This window comes from Nomascus leucogenys, chromosome 17 (assembly GCF_006542625.1).
Source record: "Nomascus leucogenys isolate Asia chromosome 17, Asia_NLE_v1, whole genome shotgun sequence".
Classification (NCBI taxonomy): Eukaryota; Metazoa; Chordata; class Mammalia; order Primates; family Hylobatidae; genus Nomascus; species Nomascus leucogenys.
The window spans coordinates 2,525,624-2,542,716 of NC_044397.1; the positions used below are offsets into that span (position 1 = coordinate 2,525,624).

The following is a 17,093-nucleotide window of genomic DNA, read 5'->3' on the forward strand; positions in this document are numbered from 1 at the left end:
GGCTTCAGGAGGAAGCCTTCTTTCTTGCTTCCTGACCACCCCACATGTGGCCACTTCTACCCACTTTTGGGTTTAGGGTTCCACTTTGCACGGTCTTTTCCATGCCTGGCTACCAAGCATTAAGCAGGGGCAAAGAAGGATTTCACCCAGTAACAGAGCAAAACTGTGACCTCTCAAACAACTTAATGTCAGGTGACTCACTTTGGGGAGGGGGCTGTGTGTTTTTTCTTCACAGACTTGTAGGTGATATTCTGCTGTGCACGGGATTCCTTTCCTACCTCGGTCCTTTCAATCAGATATTTAGGAACTATTTGCTTAAAGATCAATGGGAAATGGAGTTGAGAGCACGGAAAATTCCTTTCACAGAAAACCTGAATCTTATTTCAATGTTGGTGGATCCTCCAACTGTAAGTTTTACTTTCCCAATATTATTTGAATTTCAATCTCACTTTATTTCATACTTACTAAGAAACCTGGCTGGGCTCGGTGGCTCACGCCTGTAATCCCAGCACTTTGGAAGGCCGAGGAGGGCAGATCATGAGGTCAGGAGTTCAAGACCAGCCTGACCAACATGGTGAAATCCCCGTCTCTACTAAAAATACAGAAGTTAGCCGGGTGTGATGGCGGGTGCCTGTAATCCCAGCTACTCAGGAGGCTGAGGCAGGAGAATCGCTTCAACCGGGGAGGTGATGGTTCCAAGATCACGCCATTGCACTCCAGCCTGGGCAACGAGAGAGAGAGAAACTCTATCTCAAAAAAAAAAAAAAGAAAAAAAAAGAAAAGAAACCCAGGTTCATTGAATTTTTTCTTTAACTGGAAAGATTATTTTGAAAGTGCTTAAGAGTTTTTTCTAAAATAATTTTCTTTGTGGTATAAACGTTTCTTTGCATTTTAAGTAATCTTGCTTCCAAATTAAGACCAATCGTATTGCTATGAACTGAAAGATCATTTGAGAGATACCGGCTTGCTAATACTGGGCGCTTCTTATAACTCTTCATTATTTACACCACTCCTGTGAAGTTGTACTCTCTTTCAAACATTTTAGGCAAATGTAGGCATGATCTGTGCTGGTATTAACCTTATTTTCATTATTTGCTATCTTTTTTAGTGTCTAATAACATAACACAATAGCGTGTTCCGGTGACCCTAAGTAATAGCAAGTCCCTTCATACTAACCTTCCTTGCTGGGAATTTGATGCCACTGTCAATTTCCAGTATATCTTGCAGAGCTTCTGTGGTAATAAATGCTTTCCAGGCAATTTGTATTCATGAGTTGCTTTTCTGATTTGCAAATCTGCTCTCCAGTTGCTGTTTCCTTAGGGGATGCCAAGCTATTAATTTCATGTTATCTGTATTTAAAAGTTAAAAACTAATCTTTTCCAATTTGAACATTGTTGAATTCACCCTTGCAGGGAATAGATTATGTGTTGGAGATGCATTGGGCACTAGTGAAGCAAAGTGGGCCAGAATATTCTTTATTAATTATGGCCTTTGGGGGTCCTGGGATAATTTAACAAAGGTGGAGGCTGGTTGGCTCATTGGATCTCCGATTATTATATTTTATTTTATTTTATTTTACTTTATTTTTTTAGAGACAAAGTCTTGCTCTGTAGCCCAGACTGAAGTGCAGTGGTGTGATCATGGCTCACTGCAGCCTCAAATTCCTGGGCTCAAGTGAGCCTCCCGGACTCCCAAAATGCTGGGATTATAGGCATGAACCACTGCGCCTGTCCCGGTGATTTTATTGATCACGTGGTGGGAGGCTGGCAATCCCCTCTAAATTTGGAGAAGGAAATATTCACAAAAGTGTCATTGATGAGCTCCTGCCAATATAATAACTCATCTCATTTATCTCCAGCTATGCAATCACCCATACACCATGTGGGCAGAACCAAAGGGCCGGAAGAGGAAGCTGTCGGGCTAATTGCCTGGGACTTACCTTCTTCTCTGATATCTCATTATATTCACTATCTCCATTAACCCCAAATCAGGTTTATTATGCAATCAACTTACTGTGATTCCCCTAAATATGAAAATACAATGCAAAAGGATAAACCTTGTCTTGGGTAATTAAAGAAGGGATTCATTAGATAATAAATTTGTTTTTTTTAATGTGAATGTTATTTGGTTCACATTTACAAGTTTGCCTTTTTCGAAGTACAAGTTGCATAGTCTCAAAGGAAAATAATGTCCACATTTTAAATTATTTTACTTTACGGTACTTTTAATTACTAATGAGAGCATTCCTGTTCTCCTTTGAATGGTGATATCCATTTCCTGTTGTTCAGATTGGTGAGTGGGGGCTACAGGGATTACCAGGAGATGATCTCTCAATTCAGAATGGCATTATTGTGACAAAGGCCACCAGATACCCACTCCTCATAGACCCACAAACTCAAGGCAAAACTTGGATTAAATCAAAGGAAAAACAAAATGATTTGCAGGTATGTAGCATTTGGTGCAGGGGAAAGTAATCTTGAAATCATGAAACTTTTTCAAAATTTCGATTGAATCTGCAGTCATAAAGTTGTCATCTCCATGACAAATGTTTGCTAATTCACACTCTTGAGTTTTGTAACAGCAATTTGGGGCAACAGCTCTGATTCTTTTCTCTCTTTTGTACTCTCTTTGGATCCTCCCTCCCCCTCTCTTTGTACATTTCCCTGACTCCATTGCTTTTGCTAATGTTGAATCTGGCTTTTGTTCCGGGCCTTGGGTTTGGGGCTATAGGAAAGTGGCAAATAGAACATTGTGATCCCTCAGCTCAAGACCATTCATGCCAACCTTTCTCAGGCTCTTGGTACTACGTAGCTTACTGAGTCCGGCTTTGGTGCTTGCATCTAATAAGGTGTTAATTTGAAGGTGAGGGTAGACAAGGGCAGGATTCCAACATTCGTGACTCCCTTAGGGATTCTGTTACTATTGATATTTTAATTCAGCTACCAATGTGGGATATTCAGTGTTTTCTAGACACTGTTCCCAGTGCTCTAAACCCCCATCCCCATATTTTTGCTTATACTATTTCTACTAACCAAAATGTCTTTCTCTACCTCCACTTATATCCCAGATAAAAATCTCAGATATTCTTCAAAGTCAACATCCACCACTACCTCCATCAAGACTTTTCTGTGTCCCGAGCTCAATAAAGCCTGTCCTGAATCCTCACAATGTCTTGTTTGCACTTCTGTTGTGGACTTAGAATCTGACTTAAATTATTGTTCTTTGCACATTTATCTTTTATTTCTATTGTACCATGAACTCCTTTTTGGCCAAGTTTTATTCATCTTTACATGTTCTGCACTGCTCTTTTTAAGTAGGAATTCTGATATTTATTGAATTTAAGTGAATTAATCAAAGTGTGTCATCATTATAGAAAAAAAGAACCAGGAAAATAATGTGGTCATCTTGATGAATATGAAAAAAAGCACTTGGTAAAATTCAATGCCCATTCATGATCAAATTTCCAGCAAACTGGGAGGGATCTTCCTTAGTTAGATAAAGAGTTTCTTTTTACAAAAAGCCATAACAAAGTGGTGAAATTATTGAAAGATTTCCTCCTGAGATCAGTGCTTTTCATGCAAGTGGATACAGCCCAGTGCTGGGAAGCACACCTTAATACCCCACCTCATCAATACTGCAGAACACGATACATCAGTCTATGTTTACTAAGAAAACCCAGAGAAATCCTAGAATGGACCAGGCAATGTAAATAGAAGAGAAGAGTTAAAAGAAATAGTGTCCACTTCCACGAAGCTTCTTAGGAGCCACATTTTCAGGGGTGCACAAATGTGGTATACCAGAACACTTCTGTTCTTAGTTTCTGCAGCCAGGTCAACTATAACTTGTCCCTGGCCCCATTCCCCTTGGCTCCCCTGGCTTTCAATCTTCCTGCTCATCTTATTCTTGGAACCTTGCCTGGACATCCTTAGCTCAATGCATGCTCCTGTATCACTTGGCCATGAATGCTGCTATTTTTTCTGATCTTAGCTTTATCTCTCCATTTCAGAATTAAATTTACTGATAGTCTTCACTAATGTCCTTTCTGATGCAACCCAGTCCCAGGAACCTTCTTGTGGAAGGAACAGAAATATGCCCGAGACTCTTCTTTATTTTAAAAACCATCCACTGCTGGGATGGAAATAGACTGAATTGTATTCTCCTTACTCAGACAACATTATTTTCTTATGTGGATAAGCACATGTACAAACAAATGCAAATGAAAAACAAAGCATGGTTTATATGCCCAGGGCTGTGGTCAACCTTGGCAGCTTTGCCAAGGCTACCTTCAATGCCATCTCCAGGACCTACAGCTCTGACTTGTGGAAAGAGAATGTATTTACCAAGCGTCTCTATCAGGAATTCACTGGTCACCTTGTAAAGACCCAATACCAGTCTTTGTGCAGGTGAACCAGGCTCTGGTGGGGGCTACCACATAGTGTTTCACAAGAAAAATCCAGTGAAATAAACCTGAAATTAGGATTCCAAAATATTATTTCAAGTTTCTGAAAGACATTGAAGATGACTGAAGATAATTATCTCCTTACTTGGGAAAGAAATCACAAAAATAGAATTTATCCCTTGAGAAATAAAGCAGGATATAAGCAAATTTAGTCTTACTGGTGCTTTTCTTCACCTTGTTTATTAAGTTCGTTAAAGTTCTTCGTTTAGATTCTTTTACCTTATTAACTTATAGAAAGGTCTTTACAGCACATTATTTGTATAAAGAAAGCTATTCATCCAGGGAAACGACTTCCTTCATGTGCAGAATTTTTTTTAGTTATTTCTTTTTTAATCAAAACAGGACAAAAGTAGGCTGATTTAATTGTTCTATTCCATATCTTCTTTTTATCATAGTAATTGAGAGATACATATTTAATTCCATTCTCCTAATCACCTGTTGTCCCAGTGGATTCTTCCTTGCATCTTATGGTCTGCACCCACAATAGCGTAAGGCATTAGTTGAATTCAGAAGATAGGATACAAAGAGTTGAGAAATGAGCCTTTGGGAATCTTCACAGTTAGGCAGCAGGAGGGATCCTAGGCGAAGTAAGGGTTCAAATCCAATTGGCTCATTCAGAGATCAACAACTACAGTGTGTCTATTTTAACTAATAACAAATGCATTAATCTAAACACGGAAGACCCAACCAGGAATTCAGAATTGTAGTTTTAAAAAAATATAAGCATATATAAAGTGAATGTCTAGTCTTTTAGGTTGACTTAATGGAAAGTGTTAAATTCTTCCCAGTGCCAATAGGAGACAGAATACATGGATAGACCCTTGGTGCGACTCAATATTATCATTTCTGACATTCTTATGTTTACTTTTTATCACTTACTCATCTCATAGGGGTCCTGAGAAAATAAATGAATATCCAGATGTGCAAGTTGCTTTGCTTTCTCTGAGAGATTATAGCTATGTAAGTTTGAAGGGATTAATCCTTGACTATTCTCCTCCATCTGTCAGGAGCAGAACTCTGACATTCCATCTGCTCAATGCCCCTTGATCTTCCTCTTTGGATCAGAGAGACCCCATTACACATCCAGACCCCATTCAACAAAATCATGACTCAGCAAGTTTTAGAAATTAATTTTTGTGTGTTACTTTAATTTTTTTAAGTAAGTCTTCCTATATTGCCCTTAAAATTCTCGGTTACGTGTCCAACAAATCTCTTGGTTTCCCTTAGTGATGGGCACATTCTTTGTAACACTGATAGACCAATGAGTTCTTTCTGTTTAGGTGACATCTCTGAACCATAAATATTTTCGCACACACTTGGAGGACAGCCTTTCCTTGGGCCGACCTCTTCTCATTGAGGACATTCGTGAAGAGCTGGATCCAGCCTTGGATAATGTATTAGAAAAGAATTTTATTAAGTCTGGCACCACTTTCAAGGTGAGCTTCGTAAAAAAAAAAAAAAAAAAAAAAAAAAAAAAAAAAAAAAAAAGAAAGAAAGAAAAAGAAAAAAAATTAAGAAAGAGAACGAAAAGAACAATGGTGACATCTACTTATCTTTTTGAGCATAGCAGCAAATGCAATTTCCTTTAGGCAGTAGTATTTGGTATTGGAAATAAACTATTTCCAAACTGATACTTCAGTGTTTCCTTTTATTTTTTATAGCATATAAACATTTCTGAGGTGGGGGCAATATTTTGATTAGAGTGGTCGTTTAGCTAAAACGAAATAACATTAAGGAAACACATTGTCTGGTCTTAATATGTTAGTGCAACACACAATATATATATGTTTAAGCAACTCTAGATATAGGTTTTGCAAGCCTTATATATATACATTTTTACAAAATAACCTGGATTTCTTCCCTGGAGAAAATGACATTTTAATAAAGTCTATTGATTTTGTCATTTATCTCTTTATTTTCAGTGTAAACTCACTGACTTTGTTGGAAGCTATGGAATATTGTTCTCAATTGTTGGTGATGAATTGTTTTCAGTATGTATAAGTGTTTCATTTTTAATTCGTGTTATTCTCTACCTTTAGGCTTCTTAAGTTTTATAACAGCATTTCTGATTGGGTGTTTTTCACTTTGGACAACTTAATTTCATGAGTATCAGTGAATAAGTAAAAAACGAATATTTTCTCATTAAACAAAGACAGATTTATTCAGAAAAATTTTCTTCATAATGTGAAAATCTTTTATATGCCACATTTAAAAAAATTCATTCAGCAGAGGTTTATGGAGCATCCAATATATACTTAAGACTTTATGAGTTTATAGGGAGAAAAATAAATAAAACGCAGTTAGTGTTCTGAAGGTTAGCATCATTCTATGAGATTAGAGGGGGCCGGGCACGGTGGCTCATGCTTGTAATCCCAGCACTTTGGGAGGCCGAGGCGGGCGGATCATGAGGTCAGGAGATCGAGACCACGGTGAAACCCCGTCTCTACTAAAAATACAAAAAAAAATTAGCCGGGTGTGGTGGCGGGCGCCTGTAGTCCCAGCTACTCGGAGAGGCTGAGGCAGGAGAATGGCGTGAACCCGGGAGGCGGAGCTTGCAGTGAGCCGAGATTGCGCCACTGCACTCCAGCCTGGGCGACAGAGCGAGACTCCGTCTCAAAAAAAAAAAAAAAAAAAAAAAAAAAAAAAAAAAAAAAAAAGATTAGAGGGTAGAATTTCACTTTTTCATAAAAAGAAGCTAAGAACAAAATTTTGGTGACCTGCTTGGATATTATGGACTCATCCACAATTTTGAACTGCATTTAAAAAGGTTTAATCCACAAGTAAAGATCATATATATTTAAACTGTACAATGTGATGATTTGGTATACATATACATTGTATAATGATTACCACAATCAATTAACACATCCATCACCACACATGCTGTACCTTAGATACCTGAAACTTGTTCATCTTATAACTGAAAGTTTGTACTCTTTGACCAACATCTCCCCATTTCTCCCATCCCCTGTCCCTCTGGCAACCACTGTTCTATTCTCTGCTTCTATGAGTTTGACTGTTTTAGATTTCACATGTGAGATCATACAGTGTTTATCTGTGTCTGGCTTATCTTATATGGCATATTTAATAAGCCAAAGGAGGTTACAGAATCTCTATTCCTGAAGGTCTTAAAAGATCCTAGATTTTTATCTGCAATGTGAAGGCATAATACCTTAGAATGTGATGGTGGCCTTAGTGATGTTTTCGGTCACGGGCAGAATTAAGATTAACCAGAGATTTAAGTCATTTAAAAATTCTATGATTGCCACCTGATTTTTAGATAGCAAAAACCAATTGTGTTTTCAACATGCTGCAAATAGTAGTGTTGAAGATAAATGTTACCTTTTAGAAAAAAGTTGGCGTTTTTCCTTTGAAAATTACATTAACTTTTTCTGTTGTCAAATATGCTTCAGATATACCTATGAAATTCAAAAAACAAAATTTCCTATAAACACAGCAAATTTCCACAGTAGGAAACAATTTTCTTAACTGGGGAAAAAAATAGCAGCTCCTGTACTACAAACAATTGATGGGAGTGATAAGTACTTGCTAAAATGTTAAAGTCAAATCTTAGATGTGTCTAAGTTTTCCTTTATTCACCGTTTGTTTTGGATAACTGTTTCATTTGATTTGCTTGGTATCATTGCTAAAAACATCGCCAGGCAGGACTACAATTCTAAATTATTCTAAATTGAATAGACTTTATTATTTAAGATCAGTGATTAAAATTTTATAACTTTTCTTCCCAATTTATTCAAGCTTCACAGCACTGACAGGTAAATTCTTTTCTAAATTGAAGTCAAGTTCATTTCCCCATCCTTTAAGCTGTTTTTAATATGTGAATTTATGTAGGTGAAAGTCGGTGATAAGGAATGTGATATCATGGATACATTTAAACTTTACATTACTACGAAGTTACCAAACCCTGACTTTACCCCAGAGATTAATGCTAAAACGTCAGTCATTGATTTCACTGTCACTATGAAAGGACTTGAGAATCAGTTACTAAGGAGAGTCATTCTAACAGAGAAACAGGTAATCTCTCTCTCAAGGTAAAGAATTTCTGCTTATAATACATGCTTAAAATGTATTGAGAAATTGCTAAGTATGTGAAAAAGAAAAAAAATTTTAAAAACCATATTTATCCTTGTTTTCCTTTGCAGCCTTAATTCCTGTCAAGAAATCATGTAACTCATCTTCTCATCCAGCCTCACACACACACATACACACACCAACACACACACATACACACACACCCGCACACTCCTCTCTTTCTACTTCTGTCTTTAAACTTGTAGATGTACTGACTCTCATATCTATAGTCCTTGTCTTGGGGACACCTGAAAACATCAATAAAACAATGATAGAGAGAAAAAGAAATTGCTCTGAATGGCTCTTCTTTCCACCGTAATAGTTTCAACTACTACAATCCAATAATCTAATGATATAGGGAGCCATACCTTTATTTTTAATTAAATTTCCCTGCACTAATGCAGGGAAATTATGTCTGAGGGTTCTAATAAAACGAAGAACAACTTAGGACTGGAAGATTTTAAGAGACTGATACAAGATTAAACTAATTTTTAAGTTGAAGCTCAGAAAACATTAAGTTTTATGCATAAAATATAATTGCATAAAAATATAATTTTAAGTATCTGCATTATAAAGCACATTTGCATAAAATATGATAAAGTAATTTTAGAATTAAAGATTCAAGACAAAGGCAAGGTTAGAAATAATAAGAGCAGCAAGGCATGAAGTGGATGGGTGAGAAAAAGAATGACAAGGGAGGAAAACAGACAGAGGAGGGAAAAGAGGAGATGTGAATCCAGCGTCCCAAACACAGGAGAGACATCCAAGAAGGGAGAGGGAAATGACACAGACACCGAAGAAGTAGACTCTATAGGCAACATCCTATACCTTTCTCATAGACCGTTCACCACAGGCACAGGCCCTTGAAAGGTGGCTGGTCTGGTGGAGTGAAAAGGGCACAGTCTCAGCTTTGACTCTCTTAGTTGTTTGATCTTGGTTTCCAACAAACCTGGGGCTTATGCAGTCCAGGAAGGGAACCTGTTCCTCTTCCACAGCCAGGCAGAGATGGCCCTGGCCCGGCAATTCACTGTTCCTATCACCTCTTAGGATCACATGCTGTTAACTGTTGACAGTCCCTTGTGGTCTAATTGGCGCTGTGGGTTTATTTTGAGATGATTCCTCGCTGGTCTAGATCCCCCATGCAGGCTGCACTAACCTCCAGAAGTCAAGCAACTCCACTATCTAAAGGTCCCCAGGGTTCCCCACACCCACTCTTCTTATTCCCTAGCTTCCTCTTCAAGAGATGTGCTAAGATGCTCATAGCAACCTTGCTGGAGAAAAAAATGCACATTTAATATGGAGGAGATATTCTAAACATTATATTTAACCCTCCTAACAATCCTACTATTACACCCACATTTTTACAGATGAGCAAATGGAGACCAAAGAAAATAAGGGTTTTCGTCTATAACAGCACATGGACTTTGCAGCCTGCCAAGCCTCCTAGATAAGCTTTACAGGTCCTACTATGAAGTTTAGCAGGAGTCCACTGTGCTATGATATCTGTTTTAACATATCCAGAAAAGGAAGCTAATATGATTTCATTTTGACCATGTATTCCTACACTGCCACCCAGGGGTGACCATTTTAATGAAAATGACTAACTGGTTATTTCCCTGTAAATACAGCAATGCTCTTCATCGCCACATCAAATCCTGCCACCCTGCAAGTACAATGGCAATAACACTAGTCTTGGAGTTGGAGGACAAGGATATTAGGCTGTTTTAACACAAAGCTAGTTACTGGCAGAGACCGGCCTAATACCCTTGTTATTCAGAGTTCATATTTCTGGGTCCTTGGCTTTTCCAAATATAAAATAAAGAAATTGGACTCAATTCAGCACATTTCAGTTTGACAAATATTTATTGGGTTGAGTTTCTTCTCTACAAAGCCTCAAGATAAGTACTGTCAATAACACAAAAATGAATAGGAAAGCTTATGTATCTGTTTTCTAGATGCACAAACCGTAGTTGGAGGGAAATAATCTACTGATAGATTGTGATACAAACTATATTAGAGGCCAGGCGTGGTGGCTCACCCCTGTATTCCTAGCACTTTGGGAGGCTGAGGTAGGTGGATCACCTGAGGTCAAGAGTTTGAGACCAGCCTGGCCAACACGGTGAAACCCCGCCTCTACTAGAAATACAAAAATTAGCTGGGCGTGGTGGTGCACACCTGTAGTCCCAGCTGCTCGGGAGGCTGAGACAAGAGAATTGCTTGAACCTGGGCAGCAGAGGTTGCAGTGAGCCAAGATCATGCCACTGTATTCTAGCCTGGGTGTCAGAGGGAGACTCCGTCTCAAAACAAAACAAAACAACACGCACAGAAAAAAACCACAAAAAAACCCAAAACAAACTATATTAGATGTACAGATAAAGGCTGTGCCATGGCTTTTGATTGACTGGTTCAGGAAGACTTTCTGAAAATGATGAAATTTCTGAAGCAATTTTCCCAGAAACCTTCCCAAATAAGTTTTAAAACACCTTCTTTTAACATAATTCTACGTGCAACATGTGATTCTGTATAAAATCAGAAGAAAAATGTTGTAAAGAATATTATTGAGATTATTGAGATTTCAATGTAGACTCTATGTTTAGTGAGAGTATCAGTGATACTGACACATCAGTATCAGTGTTAAATTTCCTGAATTTGAATATTGGACTATGCTTATGTAAGAGAATGACCTGGTTCTTCAGAGATTCGCTAAAGTGTTTAGGGGTAAAGGGACATGACATACACGAGTGATTCAGCAATAATAATAATACTAATAATAATAACAATAACGATAATGACAACATTATGTATTCTACAGAGATATAGTGATAAAGCACAATGTGATTTGGTGAATCTAAGTGAAGGCTGTATAAAGTTCCTTGTACTAGGCTTGCAACTTTTTGAATGCTTGAAATTTTTTCAAAATATAATTTTAAAAATATATCATTTTTTATGTAAGAAAACAATACCCTGTAAACATTCAGGTTTGCCCTCTGTAGAAGGAGATACAAATAAAATGGAAAATGGGTTTGTGTTGGCAACTGGCTGTGCCAAACCAGGTACCTGGTGCTCCCATAGGAACCAGGCCAAGAGCTCACATTTAATCTGGGTAGCCCCTTGGTTTCTTGGTATTATTGCCTTTTTGTTTCTACTTGTTCTGACTGCAGATAGCATTTCTTACAGAAGCAGTGTGGGAACAGGGCCAAGAGAACGGGACATGCTATTTATAAACTTAAAGCTGGCAAGAGAGCTTGGGATAATTGGGCAAAATTATTTAGCAGAATTGTCTAGTGCCTGCCAGTATAAGTGCTGTGGAACCTTAATGACAGTGGGCATAATTTAAAAAAAATTTCCACAGAAACAAAAATATGGATAGATAGATTTGGCTAATGATAGTAATTTCTTCTGCCATCCAAAAGGTACTTTGCTTTAAACTTTCAAAATTGTTAATAAACACTAGTGAGTTGGGTTTACTATAATAACTGGTAATTATAGTTCCAATGTTATTTTTTGTTTTTTAATGACAGGAGTTAGAGGCTGAGAGGGTTAAACTTTTGGAGGATGTTACTTTTAATAAGCGGAAGATGAAAGAACTTGAAGATAACCTCCTCTATAAATTAAGTGCTACAAAAGGTATTGTGTTATTAAGAAGTAATGAAATAATGGATTCTGAATAAGGATTTCATTTACACTCTTTTCAATGCCCTCATGACTATAGATGTTAGGAAATAGTCATGTTATCAATGCAAAAACAAGCAAGGCAATTTCCATCTAGACATTAAAGAGGGACGGCATAGAATCTGATTTTTGAATTAGCAAGTAGAGACTGAGCATCTGAGAATAACACAATTTTCTTGATATAATTGCTTTCTCCTGAGAAAAATAAGGGCTCCTGATAGAGCTAGATAACTCATTATAGGTTAATTTGCTTGCCCCAAAGAAACTAATATGCTCAATATATTTTTTCTTTTTTTTGAGACAGAGTCTCGCTCTGTCTCCCAAGCCAGGCGCGGTGGCTCACGCCTGTAATCCCAGCCCTTTGGGAGACCAAGGTGGACGGATCACCTGAGGTCAGGAGTTTGAGACCAGCTGGGCCAACATGGTGAAACTCAATCTATTTTTTTTCAGATTGACTCTTTTATTTGGCATTGAAATGCAGTTACTGCAATGGGTTATGACACATGTAATCCATGTCAGAAGAGCTTGGGTACCAAAGCCCCAGGTTACCCTCTACTTGGCTTGACCTCCCACTTTAGATGGAAAAGATAGGTTCTCCTCTGGGCAGCCAAATCATCATGCCACACCTCAATTTGAGAATGTACTCTCTCTGCAATATATAAAAAGAAAATTTTATCCAAAGAAAATAAAATCAACAAACATCATATTGTTCTGTAGCAGACAAATCACAGCAACCTGAATTCTACTACCTTATTAGAAGTGAATGAATACTTTACAACTGCACCTTAATCCCGGGATGTTATTTAAACAAGTCCGACCTTCCAGAAGTACTGTACCTTTATGATGAGCTTAGTGAAAAGTCCTTTTATCTGCCTACTCGCACTGCTCCCGCTAGTGAAGTTGTCTGTTTCTTGGTCCAGTGACTCCTCCCAGCCATTTGGGATACCCCTGGGCATTAAAAATATAGCAAGCAGAGCTGAGGGCTGCTCCCCTAGTCTAGCCAAGAGTGTGCTGGATCCAGACCTGTTTCCTTGAGGTTAATCCCAATTTGGACTTCCACAGTAGACAGCATGCCTGTTGGAGTAACACAGCCCTTCCTGCAGCACTTATCTGCCATCCAGAACTCTAGGGTAGGCCAGAGTGCTGCTGTTCGCAGATATGGGGACTGTTCGCAGATATGGGGACTGTTAGCTCAGTACATCCAAGGTGTCTTTCCTTAGATTTTAATTAAAAAACAAATTCATTGTCATAAACATGCACTATTTCCATTAAAAACAATAATTTTAAAAAAGGATGTGTTCATGTCCTTTGCAGGGACATGGATGAAACTGGAAACCATCATCCTCAGCAAAGTAACATAAGAATAGAAAACCAAACACCGCATGTTCTCACTCATAAGTGGGAGTTGAACTATAAGAACACATGGACACAGGGAGGGGAACATCACACACAGGGGCCTGTTGGTGGGTAGAGGTCTGGGGGGAGGGATAGCATTAGGAGAAATACCTAATGTAAATGACAAGTTGATGGGTGCAGCAAACCAACATGGCCCATGTATACCTATGTAACAAGCCTGCACATTCTGCACGTGTACCCCAGAATTTAAAGTATAATAAAAAAAAATAATGAAAGGCAAAACTAAAAATAAAATTTGAGTTTCTCTTCCTGGTGAGACATTTTCACTATACCCAATTTGCTCTTGTTAGAGACAGAGGGGTTAGAGTTTTCTATAGCAACGACTGTTCTACTAAAGCAGTGTGAGGAGTGTAACATTCAACTATCAGCATGACAGTCAGTCCATGTGTGAAGTGTTCAGGTTAGCTCACACCCTGAGACAAGCAGGGTGGACAAGCTGTGACACTTTGAGGAGAGCCACCAAGATGACAGTGGATGTGAAGCCTATCACATGGGGAACAGCAACGAGCACTGGAGACATGATCATTGTCTTGAGACATGTGAAGACCCAATCAAATGGGTCTTTTGCTTTTTGCAGAAGTTAGGCAGAGTAGGGGATAGTCTGTCAGCAGGAATGTTTAGAAGGCTTCAGGTATTGGGTGGTAGTTGGACTAGAAGCTTTTTGGTGTCTTAAGATTCTACTGTACCAGTAGTCTTCCTGACTTTAGAGACATCAAGTTGAAAGCTAACAGCATTTTTTTTTTCAGAAGAGGTGTATCTCGCTTTGCAACTTTCCCATCTTGTGTACTACGGTTTTCCTGTTTTGAATTTTAGGCTCATTGGTAGATGACGAGTCTCTCATTGGTGTACTTCGAACTACCAAGCAGACTGCAGCTGAGGTAAGTGAAAAGTTGCATGTGGCTGCAGAAACTGAGATCAAGATCAACGCAGCTCAGGAGGAGTTCCGGCCCGCAGCCACCCGCGGAAGCATCCTCTACTTCCTCATCACAGAGATGAGCATGGTCAACATCATGTATCAGACGTCATTGGCCCAGTTCTTGAAGTTATTTGACCAGTCCATGGCCAGGTGAGTCCTCACTACCTTCATCCAAAAGTGGTAACTTACAAGTTTGCTTGTATTTCTACTCTTTTAGAAATTGCTTTTTCACTATTCACAATAGCAAAGACATGGAATCAACCTAAATGCCCATCAACAGTAGAGTGGATAAAGAAAAGGTGGTACATATACAACAGGGAATGCTATGCAGCCATAAAAAAGAAACTCATGTCCTTTGCAGTAATGTGGATGGAGCTGGAGGCCATTATCCCTAGCAAACTAACACAGGAATGGAAAACCAAATACCACATGCTCTCACTTATAAGTAGGAACTAAATGATGATACCACATGGACACATAGAGGGGAACAACAGACACTGTGGCCTATCAGAGAGTGGAGGGTGGGAGGAGGGAGAGGATCAAGAAAAATAACTAATGGGTAATAGGCTTAATACCTGGGTGATGAATTAATCTGTGCAACAAACCCCCATGACATCGGTTTACCGACATAACAAACCTTCATGTGTACCCCTGAACTTAAAAGTTTTTTTAAAAAAGAAATTACCTTTTGCTTCTTTGATTCTTAAAATGTATTTCAGATCTGAAAAGTCACCACTACCTCAAAAGAGAATTACAAATATTATTGAGTACCTGACATATGAAGTTTTTACATACTCCGTCAGAGGCCTATACGAAAACCACAAATTCCTGTTTGTACTCCTCATGACCTTAAAGATTGACCTTCAGAGAGGGACAGTTAAGCACAGAGAGTTTCAAGCTCTCATTAAAGGTAAAGTGTGTGGGATAGAGATGTGTGTGGAGGATGTTGCTTTTGATATGCTCTTTGATATACCATAAACCCATTTCTGTGATACAGTAGGGAAATGATGTTCTAATGAAAGTTTAATGAAGTTTTATTTTTTAATACCTTTTTTCTGTTTTTCATTTGTTTTGCCCTCATTACTTAAGATTCAGGTCTGTGCCAACTCAACTGAATATTGATATTATTGTAGTTATTGATATAATTACATTCAGTTTATTCACTGCTGACCATGCCTAGGAGAATCAATTGCCCAAGTGTGGAAAAGTGATACTGGTGATGGCTTTCTTTAGCAGGAGAGCCATTCCCTCAGCAAGGGAGTATAATGATTTTTCAGACTGCAAGAAAAGGCTCACCTGTGTTTCATATTTGAAGTTAATCCTATTCATTGCATATCTCCATGTTAAAGGTATAATTAAGAAGACAAAAGAATGGAATTTTCATTTCAGTTTAGTTACACGAGTATTTACGGAGCACATGTTATGTAAACCCACCACGCTAGCTTTGGGGATGTAAGAATAAACCAGATATTGCTTGAAAAGGAATAGTAACCTCAGAATGGGGATAAAGATAATTGAAAAATAACTCCAAAGTAAGGCAGAATCACCTAAGTGCTATAAGAGAGCTAAAAAACAAGTGTTGAGTCTAAAAGGAGGGAGAGATTACATGTGGTTGGTGAAATCAAAAAAAGTTTCTTAGAAAATATACCTTTGTGGGTTAAGCCATGAATTGGGGAACTATCTGGTATGTGGCAAAATGTTTCCATCTTTTTCTTGTGTTTTTGGCTCTTTATATATTATTTAACCAATTATTTTCTGGCTCCCCTCACCCCCCCAAAAAAGTAGCATTTGAGGTGGACCCCGAAGAGGTAGAAATGAGGAAAACATTCCATGCTGAAATGGAGCAGCATGAAAAATGGAATGAGTGGAGAACATCTAAGTTGTAAGAATCAGTCTGGTTTTGTTGAAATGAAAGGTGGATATGGAGGCATGTTGAGAAATAGAGCTGGACATGTAAACTGGTGACATACTGTGGAAAGCCTGGGTTCCTATAGGAAGGATTTTCTTGATCTGGGAAGAAACAGGGAGTTGTGTAAGGTGGTGATGTGATTGATCATTATGGTCATTTAGGGAGGTGAACTTGGCACACATGTAAGGATCAAAGAAAAGAGGTTCAAGGGAGTCTCTTTCAATCTTCCCAACTGCAGGAATACATTCCCAACCTGGCGTAAAGGCAATGGGAATATGCAGGGAGATAAGGGTATGAGAGATGAGGGAGGTAAAATGGCAAAACCGATGCATACAAGAGCCAAGAGAGCACGCAGAAATGAGTCTACGATTTCCAGTCTATGCAGAGATTTCTGGTCTGGTTGGTTGGAAGAGGAGCTGGTTTGAGGAGGGTTGGAGTGGGGGATTGCTGGATGTGATTTTGGGACCTATTTAGTCAGAATCAGAATAGGCCAGGTTTTGCTGCCATAAAAACAATCTCAAAATTTTAGTGACTTAACACAACCAAGGTGTACTTCTCATTCATGTTACCTCTCCAACATGCTGTTATAGTCACTCAGAAATCCACATTGCTTCCATAACCACTACGGC

At 38.5% G+C, this 17,093-nt stretch overlaps 1 protein-coding gene across 1 annotated transcript in view; it reads left to right on the forward strand.

Moving 5' to 3' along the window:
• Positions 1-17,093, forward strand: part of DNAH8 (dynein axonemal heavy chain 8) — a 317,387-nt gene that overhangs the window by 211,364 nt on the left and 88,930 nt on the right. Inside the window, exons 73-79 of the mRNA XM_030796747.1 lie at positions 236-407; positions 2,289-2,444; positions 5,740-5,895; positions 8,312-8,494; positions 12,073-12,178; positions 14,453-14,705; positions 15,275-15,465. Coding sequence (XP_030652607.1) covers positions 236-407; positions 2,289-2,444; positions 5,740-5,895; positions 8,312-8,494; positions 12,073-12,178; positions 14,453-14,705; positions 15,275-15,465 — 1,217 coding nt within the window. The remainder of the gene's footprint in view (positions 1-235; positions 408-2,288; positions 2,445-5,739; positions 5,896-8,311; positions 8,495-12,072; positions 12,179-14,452; positions 14,706-15,274; positions 15,466-17,093) is intronic.